This window comes from Sciurus carolinensis, chromosome 15, assembly GCF_902686445.1.
Source record: "Sciurus carolinensis chromosome 15, mSciCar1.2, whole genome shotgun sequence".
Classification (NCBI taxonomy): Eukaryota; Metazoa; Chordata; class Mammalia; order Rodentia; family Sciuridae; genus Sciurus; species Sciurus carolinensis.
In genome coordinates this window covers 16,051,086-16,069,015 of record NC_062227.1, presented here as the reverse complement: position 1 = coordinate 16,069,015, position 17,930 = coordinate 16,051,086, and the positions used below count along the sequence as shown (strand labels likewise).

The window sequence follows — 17,930 nt, the reverse complement described above, 5'->3', positions numbered from 1 at the left end:
TTTAAAAATTATTCCTCATCTCAATCAGAAAAGGACGTAACAAAGTATTTTTCAGGCCCACAGTACTTCTACATGAGATGGGCATTAAAGACAATACCCTACACTGTGATCATGAAAAACATTCCAGGATCCTCTTTTCTTTCTCACTTCTCAATCATCAAAATCTACCCATTTTACCCATACAAATTTTTAAATTGGTATTCCTACCCCTCCATTTTCCCTGCTTATATCCCCACTCATGTTTCTTATTCCTCCCCTAGATTACTGCAGTAAGCTTCTAACTGGTTCCCTACCTTACAGTCTCACCCTTCTCTACATCTCTAGAGTTTCTTACCAAAATTATAATGGGGAAGCAGGTCAGGGGTCATCGTGGTCTACTTAAAATTGTCCACTGCTGGTGCTTGCCTAGGGATATAGCTCAGTTGGTAGAGTGCTTGCCTCGCACGCACAAGGCCCTGGGTTCAATCCCTAGCACCACGAAAAAAAAAGAAAAAAAAAAAAATTGTCCACTGCATACAGAATAAAATTTAAACCCTGTGGTACCATATATACCAAGCCCTTTATGACCCTTTCCCGTGTCAACTTCCAATCTGCTTATTCTTTCTCCATCCTACCATACACTTCAGTGTCCTTTGCCTAGACCTATGACACTCTCTCATTTTATACCTCCCATTCATCCATCATGACAAGGTTAACCTTGTCTTACACTCTACAGCTCCTGAACTCCATCTCTTTTTCCCTAAGCATAATGAAATCACTTCCACAGATTCTGTGCACACTGGCACAGCCTCCTATTATTACAGCACCTATTAAACTTAGATCTTCATCATATGTAACAATTTCCCTTGATACACCTAAGCAATTTCAGAAAGAAAGATTAAAAAAATAAATAAAAACAGACATGCAATCATGAGGGTGAACAACCAATACTCCACAGCGTACTGTGTTGCTAAGCTATGTTGTTCCACAGGTTAGGTGAACTGAATGCATTTTCAACTTAAAGATATTTTCAGCTTTACAATAGGTTTATCTGGACTTGACAGCATCATAAGAGCATCTATATACAATATCTGGGGGGATTTGCTCACATTAAAAAGAGAACTCTTTAGAATCTGTAAGCCAAAATGGAAATCCCTTGGTATATTACAAAATAATGTTTAAGAATCTCTAATTTAGGAATTGGGAGAACATTTCATTCCGCACAACTTAAAAATTGGAAAAGAAAGGGGCTGCAGTTGTGGCTCAGTGGTGGAGAGCTTGACTAGCATGTGTAAGACACTGGGTTTGATCCTCAGCACCACATAAAAAATAAGTAAGTAAAATAAAGGTATTGAGTTCAACAAAAAACTTTTTTTTTAATTTGAAAGAAAAACATCGCGGAAGGTAGCATACTTCTAGAATGATCACTTAGATATATCAACTCGAACCACTGGGTAGCAACTATAAACTTAAAAACTCTCAATAAAATGTTAAAAAAAAAAAAAGAATTCTGAAGGCATTGGAGAACAACCCAAGCAGGCAGACACACACAAAGCAAGGAGTCTATATTCAGAAGAAGCAAAAGTCAGTAAGATTTGATTTTGTTTTTTCTTTACATCTTTTATCCTGAAGACACTACCCCAGTTTGCCAACCCCTGCTGCTGGACAGTTCGGACCAAGAGAAAACATGCAGCCTTAATGGTTTGGACCAAAGGAAGGTCTGAGCAACCACAGCTACAGGAAAGTGGAAAATCTCAGAAAACGAAGTACCAAAATGAGGAAGCAACATGTTCTGAATATAAACTCTACCTGTCTCTAGCTGAGCCCTGTGCATGCAACAAACTGTAAGCAGCCCAACTAAAACAACCGAGTCAATATTTGATGTTAGTCACCACAGGTAAATACATAGCAACAACAAAACAAACTCTTTGAAGGAACAAAATAGCATTTAGAGACTCTATATTTTTCACAATGATCAGGACAAAATCCAAAATTATTCAATATGGTTGGGGGAGGGGAACACAACCTATTTTCAAGGGAAAGAGAACAGTTGAGACGGTTTCAAAAGTAGCTTTAATCACAATTACAGTCATAAAGGAAAATATCCTCAATGAACTAAAAAACACACAATACTTGAAAATGCCACCATAACTTCTCTCATCTACAAAACCAAAAGTTGTAGTTTGGCAATGAGGCAGTTCTGAGTTTGAAGTGGTGTCAACATTGCACAAACTGACATGTAATTATTAAAAGAGAGGAATAAGTATTATTATTATTTTTATTAAAGAAAGGAATATCACTATAATTTTTAGTCAATTCTTACAATCCCCCAATGTGGTGTTAATCCACTTTACAGGAGAAAAAAATATGAAGCTCAGATTGGTATTAAATTCTGGGTTAGGGTGGGTAGGGGTGTGTGTGCCACAGTTTGCAGTGAAGGCCTCCAGCTTGTAGGCAAGAGCTCTAATACTGAATCACATTCCCAGCCCTAGGCATTTTTTAAGCAACTATGAACTGAAAAAAAAAGTTTTCACTGAAGAATGTAATGGCTAACTAGCAAGCAGAAATTAGAATAGTAAATTGTTTTGAAAATGTAAATGGTCAAGATTTCTCTTAAGAAAAGAACTTACTCTTACTTGACCTGATTTTTGCTAAGTTCATTTTGACATCCCACTATATATAAAAGGTTAGAATGGCCTGGCTATGCAAGTTATAGAACATCCTCAAGATAAAATAATATACAGCATTAAAATGACAGTAATGTCAGGGTGGGGATATGGCTCAGGTGGTAGAGTGCACAAAGCCCTGTGTTCAATTTCCAACACCACAAGAAGGAAAAAAAAAAAAAAAAATGTAATGTCAACTGATAAGCTGAATAAACTACATTATGAGAAAAACCATGTGACTGGTACCTTCTGATTTTTGTATATAAAAAATTATAAAGTCTATTATTGCAGACATCAAACTGTTAACAGTGGTAATTTTCAGGCTGATGAGACTAGGGATGGTTTATATTTTTTGAGCTTATTCCACATGCTATTCTCAATATTCTGTTTTTCCGACAATGTATTACTTGCATAATAAAAAATTAAACTTGTCAACAAATATTATTGGACACGTACTTCATACTATGTACTCTTTATGAAAATAAAAAAGTGGCAGACACTAGCATAAAACTTTAAAATTTTCCAAAGTTCCTTTATTCATTGTTAAAATCTCTAACCCTATTTACACCTCTAATCCCATTTGCCCCAAAATAAATTGATGGGTATTCTTATTTCTGTTCTTCCTACTAACAGACAAGGTCTGATCCTCATCATCTTTCATCTAAGGTTCTGCAAGCCTCTATAGATATAGCTCCCTGTTTCTAGCTGGTCAAACCCATTCCACCCTCAGTCCCATTCAGTTACCTATCCAAACCAGAAACCTCACTGAATCCCTCTACTCTAAAACCTTTCACTGACTCCTCACTACATCCAACATAAAATCAGATTTAGTATGGCTGCATGCAAGGTGCTCCAAGATCTGGCCGATGCCACTCTCATTTAATGAGGAAACTTGCCTTAACTCCAACAGTAGAGTTGGCTGCTCATACACACCAACCTTTCTCTTGCTAACATCAGTAAGTCTTTTTTCAAGTTGCCCTGTCCACCTAGGTCATCTTCTGACCTTTCCCCACTCTGTTAATATTACCTCCAGGAAAAAGCTTATCCCACCTTTAAACTAAATTGGATAGCCCTATTCAGATCTCTAACACTTTTTTAAAACTGTATCATATTTACATTAACAATTTCACAAGAACAGAGATTAAGTTCATTTATAATCTGTAATAAGGAAAAAAAAACTACCATCTCAAAGATGAGATGTAAAAATGTATATACTTAACAGTGTTCAGCACACACAAAATAGTCACCAAATGTTACCATTACTATTATCCACAGTAACCTGCATCCAGCAGAACATGACCCACTCAAATATAAACTGAAAGAAAATATTACCATTTTACAGCTAAGGAAACATTAACAGCCCAAGGCCACATAGCTACAAAAAGCAATGAAGATACTATCCAAACTCGTATCTAACTCTATAGTCATGAACTCATTAATAGACACTACCTTCCCTTCTTTTGCTGAAAGTTGATTCAATCTTTCCTTTTAACTTACAGGAAAAAAAAAAAAAAAAAAATTGACCAAAGACAAATTGGGCTTTTTTGGTAGTAAATGATCTGCTATTATAATCATAATTTCTGAAGTCTGCAATAACTAACTTGAGTGCTTCAACCTCTCTACAGTTCAACTTCCTTGCCTATAATGATATGTACTTGAGCCTCAAAAGACCACCGAAACTAGGATTCTTTAGTTAGGTGCAGTTATTTGTGACAGAGTTCTTTCGCACTTGGCACCATACGATTATTTACTGCACATTTCCGATGCGAAAAGCACAACTGCAATTAATCAAACACTGATCACCCTTATCTAGACCTAAAGAAACTCGGTCTTCAGCAAGCAAGCCAGAGTTTTCTGAGGTATGCTGCAACCCCACAACAACGCAGTTGCTAAGCTTTAGGTGTGCAGTGCCTCTTTTCCTGGGGTCCGGGGAATCTTAGACACAAACCGACCAACCCGGGGCAGGCCTAGGATCCGCGCTAGAGCAAACCACCATTATTCATCGGTAGTCCTGCCTTCTTGTCCTGTGACCAAATTAGGCGTACACTTCCCAGTTTGGAGAGGGAAGCCATGTACCCGCCGCAGCTACAGTTGCCGACCCTCCCTCCGGCATCCTCACTCTGCGTGAAGCTGCAACCGCCTCCTTGAGGAGAGAGCGAAGGCCGCAGTGTCCTTGCCACCGCCTGCTGACCCGTCCAGAGCCCAAGGTCTTCCTGTGCTCAAAACTAGGGGAGACACGATGAGTGGGAGAAGGGTAGCGGCAGTGCCCGGGCTTATCCCGAGCCTCCTTACCCACGGGGCGGCGAGACCTCCCGCCCGGGCCCGGAACACCAAGGAGAAGAACATGGCTGACTAAATCTTTCGCCTTTCCCTGGCCGCGCCGAGCGAGAATCCCGAGCGAGCCAGGGACGTACGGCGTGCGCGCCCCCGAGCTCAGGCCTGGCGTGCCGAGCGGCTCGCCGCTGCCTACGCCGAGGGGCGGTGGCCGGCTGGGATGCGCGGAGGCTGCTGGGTCTAGTGGGCGGGGCGGGGCGGGTACCAGCCAAGGCCCTAAATGGCTGGGTGCTTTGGGTCAGCCTGGCGTCCGGCCTTGAAAGGAAGCGTCCCTGAGCTGCTCCCTGGGCTCCTGAGGGAATAAAACGCCTCCAAGCGGGATTGATAGGGTGAGCTTCCCTCCGGGAAATTCTTATGAGGATTGACTGCCTCCTCTTTTGTTGCATTTACTTTAAAAAAAAAGTTGTAAATTTTATTTTTACAAATTACGGCATTCCAGACACAGAAGTAGGTTAGATAGAAATGCCTTGGTCCCCATTTCTTTGCTTTAGAGTTGTGTAACGAAGTATTTAAGGGTGAAATGATATACTGTCTGTAATTTACTTCCTAGTGATAGGGAGTGGTAGGTAAAAATTAAGGCTAGTCGTTAGGGATGGCCGTAGTACCTCACGCGACTTCTCATTACTGTTCCCCGTAATTCTACGTATCAGAAATTTTCCAAGTAAAGCTTTTAAAAAGCCACTTCCTTCTTCATGTTTGTTTGGTCATCTCTGGAAATTCCAACAAGTATTTATTCAGTGACAACTACAATACTCACAGCACTGTTTCCTACTATGGAGAGTTTACCTGGCACTTACTGCCTCTTGATTTTTCCTTCAGTGCCTTCCCTTCTTGTGTGTCACATCCTTACCTGCCCCCTTCCTTTTGCCCATTTTTTTGCTCTAATAAACTTGTAAGTAGTTTCTGGAACTTTCACAGAGCACAGAATTTTTAAAAGTTTAACCTTCATGAGTTTAAAAACTCAGTCTAAAATATTCCACTGCATTCCCTATGAATTATATTTTACAAATTATAGAATTCCATCAAAGCTTGTCCAACACGACTTTGGCTTATCCTTAGTCCAAATAATTCTCAAGTGAAAATGTCAGGATTAACATCTCTCACACCCAGAAATGTAAGTTGCTTTCCAGAGCCACTCCACTTATAAAGTAACCTAATGTGTAATCAGCTATTCTTCCTGGAGTCCTTAGGATAAAATTGTGAGGGCTGTTTGAAAAATCTCTATTCTTCCTCCCACTCTCTAAGTTACTATTTCGGGGCACAGACCCAGATGGCAGTGACTTCAAATGAAAGTAACCTGGGCTGGAGATATAGCTACAGTGGTAGGATATGTGCCTAGCATGCTTGAAACTCTGGATTCAATCCACTGAGGGAGTAAAAAAATTAGTAACTTAATTCCATGGGTTTGATTGATTACATACATTTAATGAACAGGATGTCTGCCAAGTTAGATATATTCTACTATTCTAAGTGTTACTACTGTAAGTTCAGGAAAATTGGCCCTAACTATAGTGATCAACTCTTTAAATAAAGAATGTGTTTATATTAGAGGGTGGGAATGCGGGCCTCAGAGTTGGGCAAGCTAGAAAAATGTCTATGGGATAATCAAATATGGGAACTTTGGCTTTCTTCTCATGATTTCTTCTTCATTTAAACCATCACACATGGGCCCTACGGAGGACATGGTATAATTAAAATGATAAGCTTTGTAATGAGATAAACTTGGATTTAAATTCTGACCTCAACATTTACTGGATTCTGTGAAGCTTTGGTTCTCATTTTCTGAAAATATAATCAGAATATTAAATCATTCTGTTTATAAAAAATGATTAACATGTAACCTGGCACACAGTAACAGTTCAAAAATGCTTCATTTCTTTCCAGTGTGAGTTGCTCCATCTATGGAACACTTGAGTCAAATATTTTAAATCATAATTCTCTCCTAAGTCACATCCTGCTTGTTAAAGCAGCCACAGGCAGATCATGTACTCTGCCTCTCAACTTGCCTGCACATGACAGTACTGGCCTGTGTACCTCACTGGGCTTTCTATGAATAAGAGACAGGTTCAGTCCTGTTTTTCTGAAAGACATACTAAGAGCTAGTAGTTATAAAGTCAAAAAGTCTATAGAAAGAGTTGGATGAGTAAGAGAGAGCATAAGAGAAATTTTTTAAAAAAAGGATTTCCAACAGGAAATGTGAGTTGCAAAATAGAGCAATCTGGTCACAATGATAAACTGAATTGTTAGATCTGTTTCACACTGGGATGGGGGGGGTGTAGAAGTGAAGTTAGTTGAATAAATTCTTCATGACCTTTCCAAATTCTTCTCAAGTGAATCATGGATAATGTGGGACCAAAGGGGAATGGAAGTCATAATAGCCAGTAACATAACTATATAGACTTCGAGAACAGACTGTTTAAAAAAATAAGCAGATTATCACTGAAGCCATTATTATATTCATGTCACTCGTTACTTCCCCAACATGGCACTGAATTCTGTTCGTTTCCATGGTTAATGTGAGATTCTTCTGTCATATTTGATCAGTCCTTTCCTAGCAAAGTAATTGTCTTAACTTCCTGTTACTATAACAAAATACCTGAAATATTAAGCTTATGGCAAGAAAAGGTTTATTCTGGCTTACAGTTCCAATCTGTGGTCCATTGACCCCATTGTTTTTTAGCCTGTGGTGAGGTAGGACATCATGGCAGAGAGCACATGGTGGAGCAAAACTGCACAACTCGCAATGGCAGAGAAACAGGAAGGGACTAGAGCCCTATTTTTCCCTTCAAGAACATGCTCCCAGTGACCTAGTAACCTCCCACTAGACCCCGTCTCTTAAGGTCCACCACCTCTCAATAGTGCTAAGCTAGGGACTAAGACTTCAACACATGGTCTTTAGGGAACGCTCAAGATATAACTATTGCCGTAAGTAAATAACAGGGAACACAATTTTTGCCTAATAGGTTGGAAAATTTTTGAGATTTCTAATAATTGGTATTATTAATGTGTGGTGTACCATTCTCATCCAGTGATGGTGATAATATAAGATCAGCCTCTAAAGAGTATAATCTTGCAATGTATATTCAGTTCTTAACAAGAACTTATGCCAAGGAAATAACTGGAAAAGTGTACAGAAATGTTTATTACAATATTATTCAAAACCTTGGAAGCCTGGAAGCCATGGAAACTATTATCAATAGAGAATCAAATAAATTTACAGTATATCTCTTCTAGGAGAAATGTTTACCTGCAGATTTTAGAAATAACAGTGAAGCTCAATATTTAATGTGTTGTCTTTCAATCAGTGTTGTTTTTATTGCAAGAAAAAATAAAACTATGTACATTTTGAGAAATAATAAAGGAAAAGGAAAAAATTAACCTCTTACACACATTTCTTTTTAATAAATGAAAACTTTTTTTGTTTACTGCTATTAACTTTTAATATAGGTTTTAGTATAGAGTATCTATGAGTGTGGTTAGCATGAGAGAAATGGGTCAGTTCTTGGGCTTTTTGGGAAGCTTGCATTCTAGGCAGAAGAAACAGCTCTGGACTCCCCCTCCCGCTCCCAAACCTTCTTAAAATCCCTGTATTTTAATTCATGTCTTCCTTGCCCAGTTACAAAAAGATTCATATAAAATTTCTTTAAATACCAATTCTCATTGCATGTATAAAATTTTTTGGCTAGGAAAATTATATTGAATCTCAGTAGTTCATTTGCTGCATATACTTGTGAGGTATAATATGAACAGCCCAAGTAGTATAATAAAAGAGTGATCAGAACAAGGTGAAATTGGCCATGAAAAAAACTTTTACTTATTCATTTAGTACACAAATATATTTTCAACCCCTCTTGTGTGCTGGGCATTACAGCATTGGAGATACAAAAGCAGAAGACCATAGCCCTTCTTAGGAAAACCTTACAGGAAAATAATTCAGAGTGTGCATGCAAAGTGAATTGAGAACTTACAGAAAGTAATGTCAAAGTCTTACTGAGAGAGTCAGAGTAGCTTTCCCAGGGTGTGAAACACTTGATTTTGGCATAAATATGTCAAGGGGGCAAAACTAACCTTCCTCATCCTTTATAAAAGCAAAATGCTTTTGGCGGAGACTGGCACACTACTGTGTATTGGTATCGAGATGATATGGGATAGAATCTCCAAACCAGGTAAGAAGGGGCTGTGGTATCAGGGCAGTGGAAGAATGGGCACTATTGCATGGATTCTGAGATAGCCTGTTGGATGGGTACAGGTATCACCATTTTATCAGAATAGAATGGAACACATCTGATCCAATCTCCTCAATCTACAAATAGAGGGAGGGAGGGAAGGAGGGAGGGAGGGAGGGAGGAAGGAAGGAAGGAAGGAGAGGAAGAAGAAGGGGAAGGCAAGGAGTTTGGGAGGAAGGAAGGGAGGGAGGACTAAAGGAAAAAGAAAAAGTTTACCGAGATTGCCAAGAACTTAATAACTTCCTTCTTCATGAATAAATGATTGAATGTAATGTTCTATGTAATGGCACTCTTGTATATCTCTGTAAAACACAATGGGAAGATTTCTTTTGTTGATCTGGATAGCAGAAATGTCAGGCTGTGTTCCCTAGCTCTAGCTTGTGTGGTTCTTGTATTTATATAGTCAAAGGTCAAAAGCTGACTAAGAACAGATGAGCTCTTTCCTTTTGCATCATCTTTCAACCTTTCAAAGGGCTTAAAATAAACTATCATTTTCCACTATTTACTGAAGGGATTTGTTTTTCAGAATTTGTAGTTCTTGGAACCTCCTTGTCATACTCATAAAGTACACAATCTGACTCTTACTCATCTATCAATACTTAAGGAATGCTCGTGTTAAGATGCAATGCTTTAAATCACCCAAAACAGTAAGAAGGCCAAATTGACCAGCAAATGTTTGTGATTTTCCATAAATATCTCTCATGTGTAGAATCAGGAAATCACTCCTTGAGACAGAGGACATTATAAACAAAATCATCAAAGAAAAGAAAGTTTGTCCTTATCATGGACCTTGCCTGCAGAAGGATACTAATAGCAGACCAGTCTGACTTTTTTGCAGCCATGTAGGAATATACCATGAGATGCAGGAGAATGAAAGAAGTGAAGGTTAGCATTGTCTGATAAATATGTTTATGGAAGTTAAAAGTCTCAATCTTCAGCTACAAATGTCATGATATATCTAAATGAGAAGAATCATGGAAAAAATGTGAAAATATCTATTAAAAATATCTACTCAGATTGAAACTCAATCTGATTTTGCAAGTAGGATACATTTTAAAATGTTGATTTGGCCTAAAAATAAGAAAAGAGCTCAAAAAAATTTTGACATTTTTATGGCATTTCCCAGTGACTCAGGACATACATATGTGTATTGAAAGAAAGATGAAAAAGGGGCTAGGAATATAGCTTAGTGGTAGAATACTTGCAAAGCCCTAGGCTAGGTTCAGTCCTATCACTGCTGAAAAGAAGCAGGAAGAGGAGAAGAAAAATGGAATGGAATGGAAAGGAAAGAGAGAAGGAAGAAAAAAGAGGGAGAGAGAAAGGGAAGAGGAAAGAAACAACAGATGAATGAACTTTTCTAAGCAGCATTTCTTCTGAAGTAAATAATAAAACAACGAATGTAATCTTTTTTGTTGTTGTTCTGCTGGGATTCCAACCCAGGGCCTTGTGCTCTACCACTGAACACATTCTTAAAAGCCACTGGAGTTCCAGACATCAAAGGGCTTACAAAAATTTATAGTTGTCCTTGTGTAGAGAAGGATTTGCACAGATTTTCACTCTTTTACCGAACTGTAACTTTAAATCTCTTTGGGGCACAACTACCCAGAGTACATCTAGTACCTAAATCCTTTATAACAACCTCTCAATAAATTTAGATTCTGAATTCTACTTGCCTGAGGTCTCAGTTGTGAAGACTCCCTCTGACTGTCATGGCAAGTGCAGTTTTTACTAGATTCAGATTTTCACAAAACGGATTTTCTCTGATTAACATTTTGAAAAACATTATTGAAAAGTGAAGATATCTAGAGCCATCATGGGGAAAGATTGTTGACATTTGTTTCATCAAATATTTATTTGGTATTCCTGCAGTAGAGAATTTCCCCTTTCCATGACTACTTTCTAAATTCCATATTTTATTAAATGTGTACCTTGGGAATTATCCTAGGAGGGACAGATTTTATCATCCTCTACAATTTCTCAACCAATTTTATATTTTCCAAATTCTTTTCATGTTTCAGGGTTGGGCACACTGAGTGTTGAAGATGTTGTGATAAAGGATACAGTCTTGCCTTCAGGGAACATGTCAAAGTTCTTACATGGATCTGTCCGCTAGAGAGAATGGGATTTGCAAATCCAAATTCGCCTACCATATTATTCTGCTCCATCTGAAATCTGATGTTTATCTTGCTGTAGTGCAATTTTCAACTCTTGTGTTGTCATAGGAAGATAAAAAATAAAAAACACCATTAAGAATCTGCTAAAAAATTTTTGTAAAAAGGAATCTGTTATAATCAGGTGATAAAGGGTAGGCAGACTTCTAAGATGGCTTCCAGTGATCCCCACGTCTTTGTGTTCATGAAAGTAACCTTATGTAAGTAACCTCCTCATCTAGTGTGTAGACTGGACCTAAACAATTAAATATAGCAAAGGAGTTGGAATGTCATTTCCACAATTAGGTTTGAAAATATTGTGAATTCAGTCTCTCTTGCCTTCCTGGCTTACATACTTTGGTAAACTGCCATGATGGAGAAGCAGGAAATTGAAGGTGACTGCTATCCAACCACAATCCAGTAACTGAGGTCCTCAGTTCACCAATCGGTGAGGAACTGAATCCTGCCAACACCCACACGAGTTTGAAAGAAGATTCTTCCCCAACTGGGCTTCCAATAAGAAGAGCTTTGTCTGCATCTCAATTTCAGCTTTGTGAAAGATTCTGAGAAACAGGACCCAGTTAAGCTGAGCCTAGGTCCCTGACTCACAGAAACTAAGTAACACATATATGTATCTTGTTTTAAACTGTTGTGTTTTGAGTAATTTGTTATGCAACAATAGATAACTCATACAGAAATCATCGGTGTTTTTAAGGAATTGATGGTAGAATTGGAATCAGACATCTGTATAGCACAATGTTAAAAGTAGTACCATCTGTGGTAGATCTGCAGAGGTGACTAATTCTGTGATTCTGGTATTTTAATTCTAGTCTCAAATCACCTTAATTTCTGTTTTTTACAGATTTTCTAACTGTAAAAGCTCTTGAGAAAGTCCATTCCTTTAGTTCTTATCCTGTATTCCACCTGAAAAGAACAACAATACATAATGTAATTGCCCAACTAGACTACATGTTTCTCAAGGACAAGGAGAGTATTTTATACTTAGTGCTGTTTCATAATATTTAGTTCATGCCCTTTTTCAGATAGGGAGAGGCTAACTAAATAGTGTATGATAAACTATATTTTCAGAGTTAGTAAAAGCAAAAAATGTGGGAAAGGTCTCTGAGAATTCTGAATGTACCTGTCGACAGGTTGAGGTGAGAGGACTGCTAAAGCAGCCTTCTATAGGGCTCTGATAATGCAATTCATGAGCCAAATGTAAGAAACCTAACAAGAGTCCATTGTTGATACTAAGTACTTCCTCCTGAAACTTTCCAGAGTCACTAAGACAAAGGCTTTGATGCAGATCATAGCAGATACTACCTGTGGTCTGCCTATAAATAGGTCCTCACCATCACAGTATGTGCCAAGAGCAATCTACCACAAGCACCCATGACTCTGCACTTTAGGGCTCTGTCTTGAAGTGCAGGTACAGCCCTCAGTCAGACCATGGGAAAGCCTCCAAGTTTTCTTTACTTCCTTGCAAGGAAAGACTAGGGTGTGTTTCATGTTGTCATTCAATAGGACTGAATCCTGTGTGCATACAGGGGGAACCACTCAATAACATTTCACCTCCAAAATAAACTACTTGGACTCAGATTTTTGTCACCAGTTTAAGACACTAGTGAATGAAGAGAAGGCTTGAGTCAGTCTTGTTGATTTAGTCCTGCTGAGGTTGTCTTGCTCAAGAGCCTCAAGAAAAAGCCAAACTTAACATGGTTAATGGTATTCAGTGAAGAAGTTTAGGAGGGTCAGGACTTGTAAGCTTACTAACTCACTGGGCTGGGGTTAATAGTAGGGGCTCAGACCAGTGGCTGCTGCTGAAAGAAAATTGGACTCCAAGGCAGTAGCCAAGAGTGTGGTAGTAAAAACTCATAATTTATATAAGCAGTTGGCTTCAGGAATCTGGTACTGTTATCAGACAGAAATGTATAGTGATGATGATTGAGGTTATGTTTGAATATCCAGTGAACCAGGTAGTGATAGAGCACATTGTCAGAAGAAAGCTGGACTCTGGCATGCCGTCATGGTCAGAGGAGCGTTCCATTCTCTGAGGATGAGCTGCTAAAACATGGCAGAGTCCTATCCTTAGGAAGACCTTGGTTCTAAACATGAAACAATATGTGGACTCAGGCACAATGAACAAGAGAAAGCCAAGTCCAAGTGACCAGGGTCATAAGATAGTGATTAAGAGCATAGGTTTTGTAATCTGAGAATTCTTATTTTGAATCTTAGTTTCTCAATTTCCAGAAGGGTGACTTTGGGCATGCTGTTTTAGCCTTTCAGAATCCAGTTTCCTCATAAGTAGAATGGGGAATAATAGTTCCTCCCTCAGAAGATTGTGGTAAGATTTTAATGATGTAAATATAAAGTGGGAAGAAGAGGTCAGTGTCTCACTTCTACAACTGAGTAAGCAGAGACAGCACAGACAGGTCACAATTTCCACTAGGACCAGAACTTGCATAGAACACAGAAAGAAGGCAATGATGTTCTAAGAAACTTGAGTGATCAAAGAACCCTATCACATCCTTTCTTACTCATGTCATTTCCCTGTAACAACCAAACACTTTTACTGAAAATGATGCATTCCAGGCAGACAGCAGAAGAGACATGGGTAAAAGGTACATTACTAGTGATAATAAGCAGGGTGGCATAGCCCAAGAACAGTGGAGCACATTTAAATGTCTGTGTACCAGAGAGCTGGGGGCACAGGGATTAAGGGGTAGGGTGATAAGTAAAGCCAGAGAGGTCTTTAGGTGTCAGACCATGTATTCCCTACTATGAACTCAGCACCAAATCCAGGGTGATGAATAAAGAAATTAAAATACTTCCTGCCTGACATTTGATGAGCTTTGGAGACTACATGAGGTGAAAATGAGGATCAGATGTCTGTCAATGGGAAGAGAAAGGCTGGAGGAGCAATAGGGCTGAATGCTGGTATATCTCAGGCAATAATGGGCTCCTGGGCCATGACTATATCCACAATGTTGAACTCCTGGTAAGACTCAGGCATTAACCTAATTGAACACTGGTCAATATGCTGGTACATACCAGTGTCTGTTGAATATAACCTTGTCTCCAAGCATCTGCCAAATTCTGCCTGGAGGACATTTGAATGGTGCTTCAGGTTGTAATTAAAACATAGAACTTACTGAATGTTTTATTTCCAAGACTCACAATTACCAGGCTAAATTTGCCTTAGGCCTATTACAAAGGAGGGGAGATTACAAAACACGTAAGAGCTTTTTGGGGAAATGTAACTAATCACAACACTTACAGTGCTTGTATCAAACATGGAATCCTTAAATTGATCAAGAAATCTAAAAAAAGAAAAAATCAAGTTGTACTTTTCTTTCTTTCTTTCTTTTTCTTCTTTTTTTTTTTTTTTTTCTTTTTCTTGGTAGTACTGTGGACAGAACCCAGGACCTCACACATGCTAGGCAAGTGCACTACCACTGAGTTATAACCCCAGTCCTCAAGTCTTACTTTTCTCAAAACAAAATTATTTGCCTTATATTTGGGTTGATAGATAGTTTTATTAAATGATAGAGACTTCCCAGTGATTTTTAGAATATTGACAAAAAGTGGATAACAGCTACAAATCAACGTAAAGCCACTTCTTTAGTGAAGCTGGAGAAATATTTGTTGTCCCACAAGTTCCATCTCTGCCCAGGCAAGGTCCAGTAAATTCCCAATGAGGTGGCTACACCCTCACTTTGACCTATTGGCCTCCTAAGCCATCCCAGTTCTTGAATGGCAAAAAGCCAACAGTGTGGGTCACTTTTGTGGCACCTAGCTCTGGCTCTAACTACCCAAACCAAGCCTAAAGAGCCCCTGTAACACTGGAAAAGTACAAGTGTTTATTTATGTTACTTTTTTTCTGATTTAATCAAAAAGCTTTTGATAAAGTTTGGGTTTAAACCATATGTAATTCATCTCTGATGGATTTGGCCAAGTTTTTCCCCCATCTCTAGTCTTTTAATGTGGACATGACACTATTTAAAGTAAAGCTATTTCTAAGCCCACAAATCAACACTGTATAAGGTTAAATAAGATAACCATAGCAGATAAGAGAGTTTGGAACATACTGACCAGGTGCTTTTGAAGGAAACTAGATGTTGAATTCAACACAGTGTAAAAGCAAACACATTTTAGTGTATAAATTTGCAGATTTTGTGTTTGTATCTTGGTTTTCTGTCTTCAGCTTAACGAAGAGTTATGTACAGTCTTTAGTAGACAGATGTACCATAGTATGTGTTTTTAATTAGTATTCTATAATTACAGTGAAACTGAGCATGTTTTGTGATTTTTCTTGGTAAGTCTGTCTTCCTTTTCTATTTCCTGCTTATATTTTTGCTCATTAAATTTATTTTTGCTTATTAATTTTCTCCCTTACTTATCTTGGATACTAATACTTTGTTATACATGTTAAATATACTTTCTGGTCTGTGGTCTATTGTTTAACCTCATTTAAAAGGTTTTTAATTTTGGTATTTATAATTTTTAAGCAAATGTATACATCTTTTTCTTTATGATCATGTTCTTTCTGTCTTAAGAAATTCTTCTTAAATCAAGCTCATGAAAATAACCTATATATTTTCTTCTAATAGTATAATTGTTTTTTCTGTGGTGCTGGGGATTGAACCCAGGACCTCATGTATGCAAAGCAAGCACTCTACCAATTGAGCTATATCCCCACCCCTAAGTTTTTTGCTTTATATTTTTTCTTTAGTCCTTTGCCTGTAAATAGAGGTAAAGATCTAATTTTATTTATTTACATATAGGAAACCAATTTTTCCAATACTGTTATTTTTACAATGGAAACAGCTTTATTTTACCTTTCTAGTTTATAAATAATTCATGATCATTGTTAAAATAATCACAACAACAATCATTATTTCTAATGATGCTGGGAAATCAAACCCCTCATGCATGCTAGGCAAGTGCTTCACCACTGAACTATAACCCCTGCCCCAAATAATTTTTCTTAAATTTGAAGAAATATATTAGAATTTGTAGGAAATCCTTCTTCCCTAGGATGATCACCATTGATATTTCCAGCACTATTTGTCAAATAATCCTTTCTGTCCCCACTTGTTTATAATACTACCTCCGTAATACAAAGAGCATACTTTCTATTATTTGGGAAAACTAAAGAATTGATAATAGATTTGGATATAGTTTATACAATTTTAAGTATCGTCTTAAAGGATTTTCAAGCTCAAGGAGATCATATGGTAACCTGATTTCATTAAGCAGGGTAAATAAATAAAAAGAATAAAAAGAAGTGTCACGTGAGAAGTAGATTTCCTAAGAATGGACAGTAATTTTATGGTTTGAGGAAGTATGAAAACTAAGAATTGCAAATTTATGAAACAGAGGCACAGATTGTCTTGTTTCACATCCAGCATAGCCATATGCATCTTGCTAAATGTTCTTAAATTAAGACCACTAGCATTTCCTCTTACAATTAATTTATCTTTAATGTGTCATGGAAGTGTGCAAGTGAAAACAGATAATTTCTAGAAAAGCACTGCATGACCAGTCTTGCTAGAATGTGAAGCCAGGAATACCTGCATTACTCTGTTTTGGAGGCTTTCTGGAAAGAAGTAATTTGTTATATTTCACCACCACCATGAAACAGATGACCATAACTTTGCCCTACCCATGATTACCATCTTTCAGGATATTAATAACTTGCCATTATTTGTAAACTTGACAGTTACATTCCTCATGAGTGCACTAAAATATCTTTGATTTGTAAATTTAAAAAATCATTAATACCAGTTACAGACCATGTTGATCAGCATTTAGGATAAGAGTCCTTTTGTTTTCTGCCCTTAGACCCACTTTTCTTACCAAATGAACACGGATGAGGTTACTCAGCTTTTAAAAAGACATCCTATGATATACATGACATGAAGTTTTGAAAATGTAGTCAGTTATTACTCATTTCTCTTCCATAGTGGTTTAAAATGTTTTAAATGATTAAAGTACAAACTGTCCCCAACCTAAAAATGGTTTGACTTACAATTTTTTATGATGATATAAAGTGAGACATGCAATTAGAAACTAAACTTTGAATTTTGTGATGTATTTGTGATTTGCGGTATCATCCTTTCTTGTGATGCTGGGAGGTGGCAGCAGCTTCCAGTCAGCTAGCCATCAAGAGGAAATAACCAATACTCTGTAATAAAATGCCAGCATTTTTGAAATACAGATATTCAGTGACATTAGATGATATTATCCAACTGTAGACCAATTTTAGTATTCTAGATATGCTTAAAGTAGAGTAGGCTAACTTGCAATATTCAGCACATTAGGTGTATTAAATGCAATTTTAATTTATGATATTTTCACCTTACAGTCGGTTCACTGGAATGTAACCCCATTTTAAATCATGGAGCATCTGTATTCAGTTTAGTATTCAGTTATAAATTGCAGTACTATATGAAGAGATTTGGAATAATATTCAAAAATTCAGTCCCTCACCCCAAATATAGCAATGCAGAATTTTAAAAAAAGTAAAAACTAAAAAAAAAACTAACATACATCTCTTCTTTTTTTGCCTTGTC

The 17,930-nt window shown here is 37.6% G+C and overlaps 2 protein-coding genes across 2 annotated transcripts in view; one reads left to right on the top strand and one right to left on the bottom strand.

Moving 5' to 3' along the window:
- The window catches only part of Ndufv2 (NADH:ubiquinone oxidoreductase core subunit V2), a 31,270-nt gene extending 26,184 nt beyond the window's left edge, over nt 1-5,086 (bottom strand). The window contains exon 1 of the mRNA XM_047526130.1: nt 4,938-5,086. Coding sequence (XP_047382086.1) covers nt 4,938-4,991 — 54 coding nt within the window. The 5' untranslated portion in view covers nt 4,992-5,086. The remainder of the gene's footprint in view (nt 1-4,937) is intronic.
- LOC124965308 (basic proline-rich protein-like) overlaps nt 1-12,249 on the top strand; it is a 48,581-nt gene extending 36,332 nt beyond the window's left edge. Inside the window, exon 3 of the mRNA XM_047526208.1 lies at nt 11,224-12,249. The gene's annotated coding sequence lies outside the window, so the exon portion shown is untranslated. The remainder of the gene's footprint in view (nt 1-11,223) is intronic.
- The last annotated feature ends 5,681 nt before the right edge of the window (nt 12,250-17,930 follow it).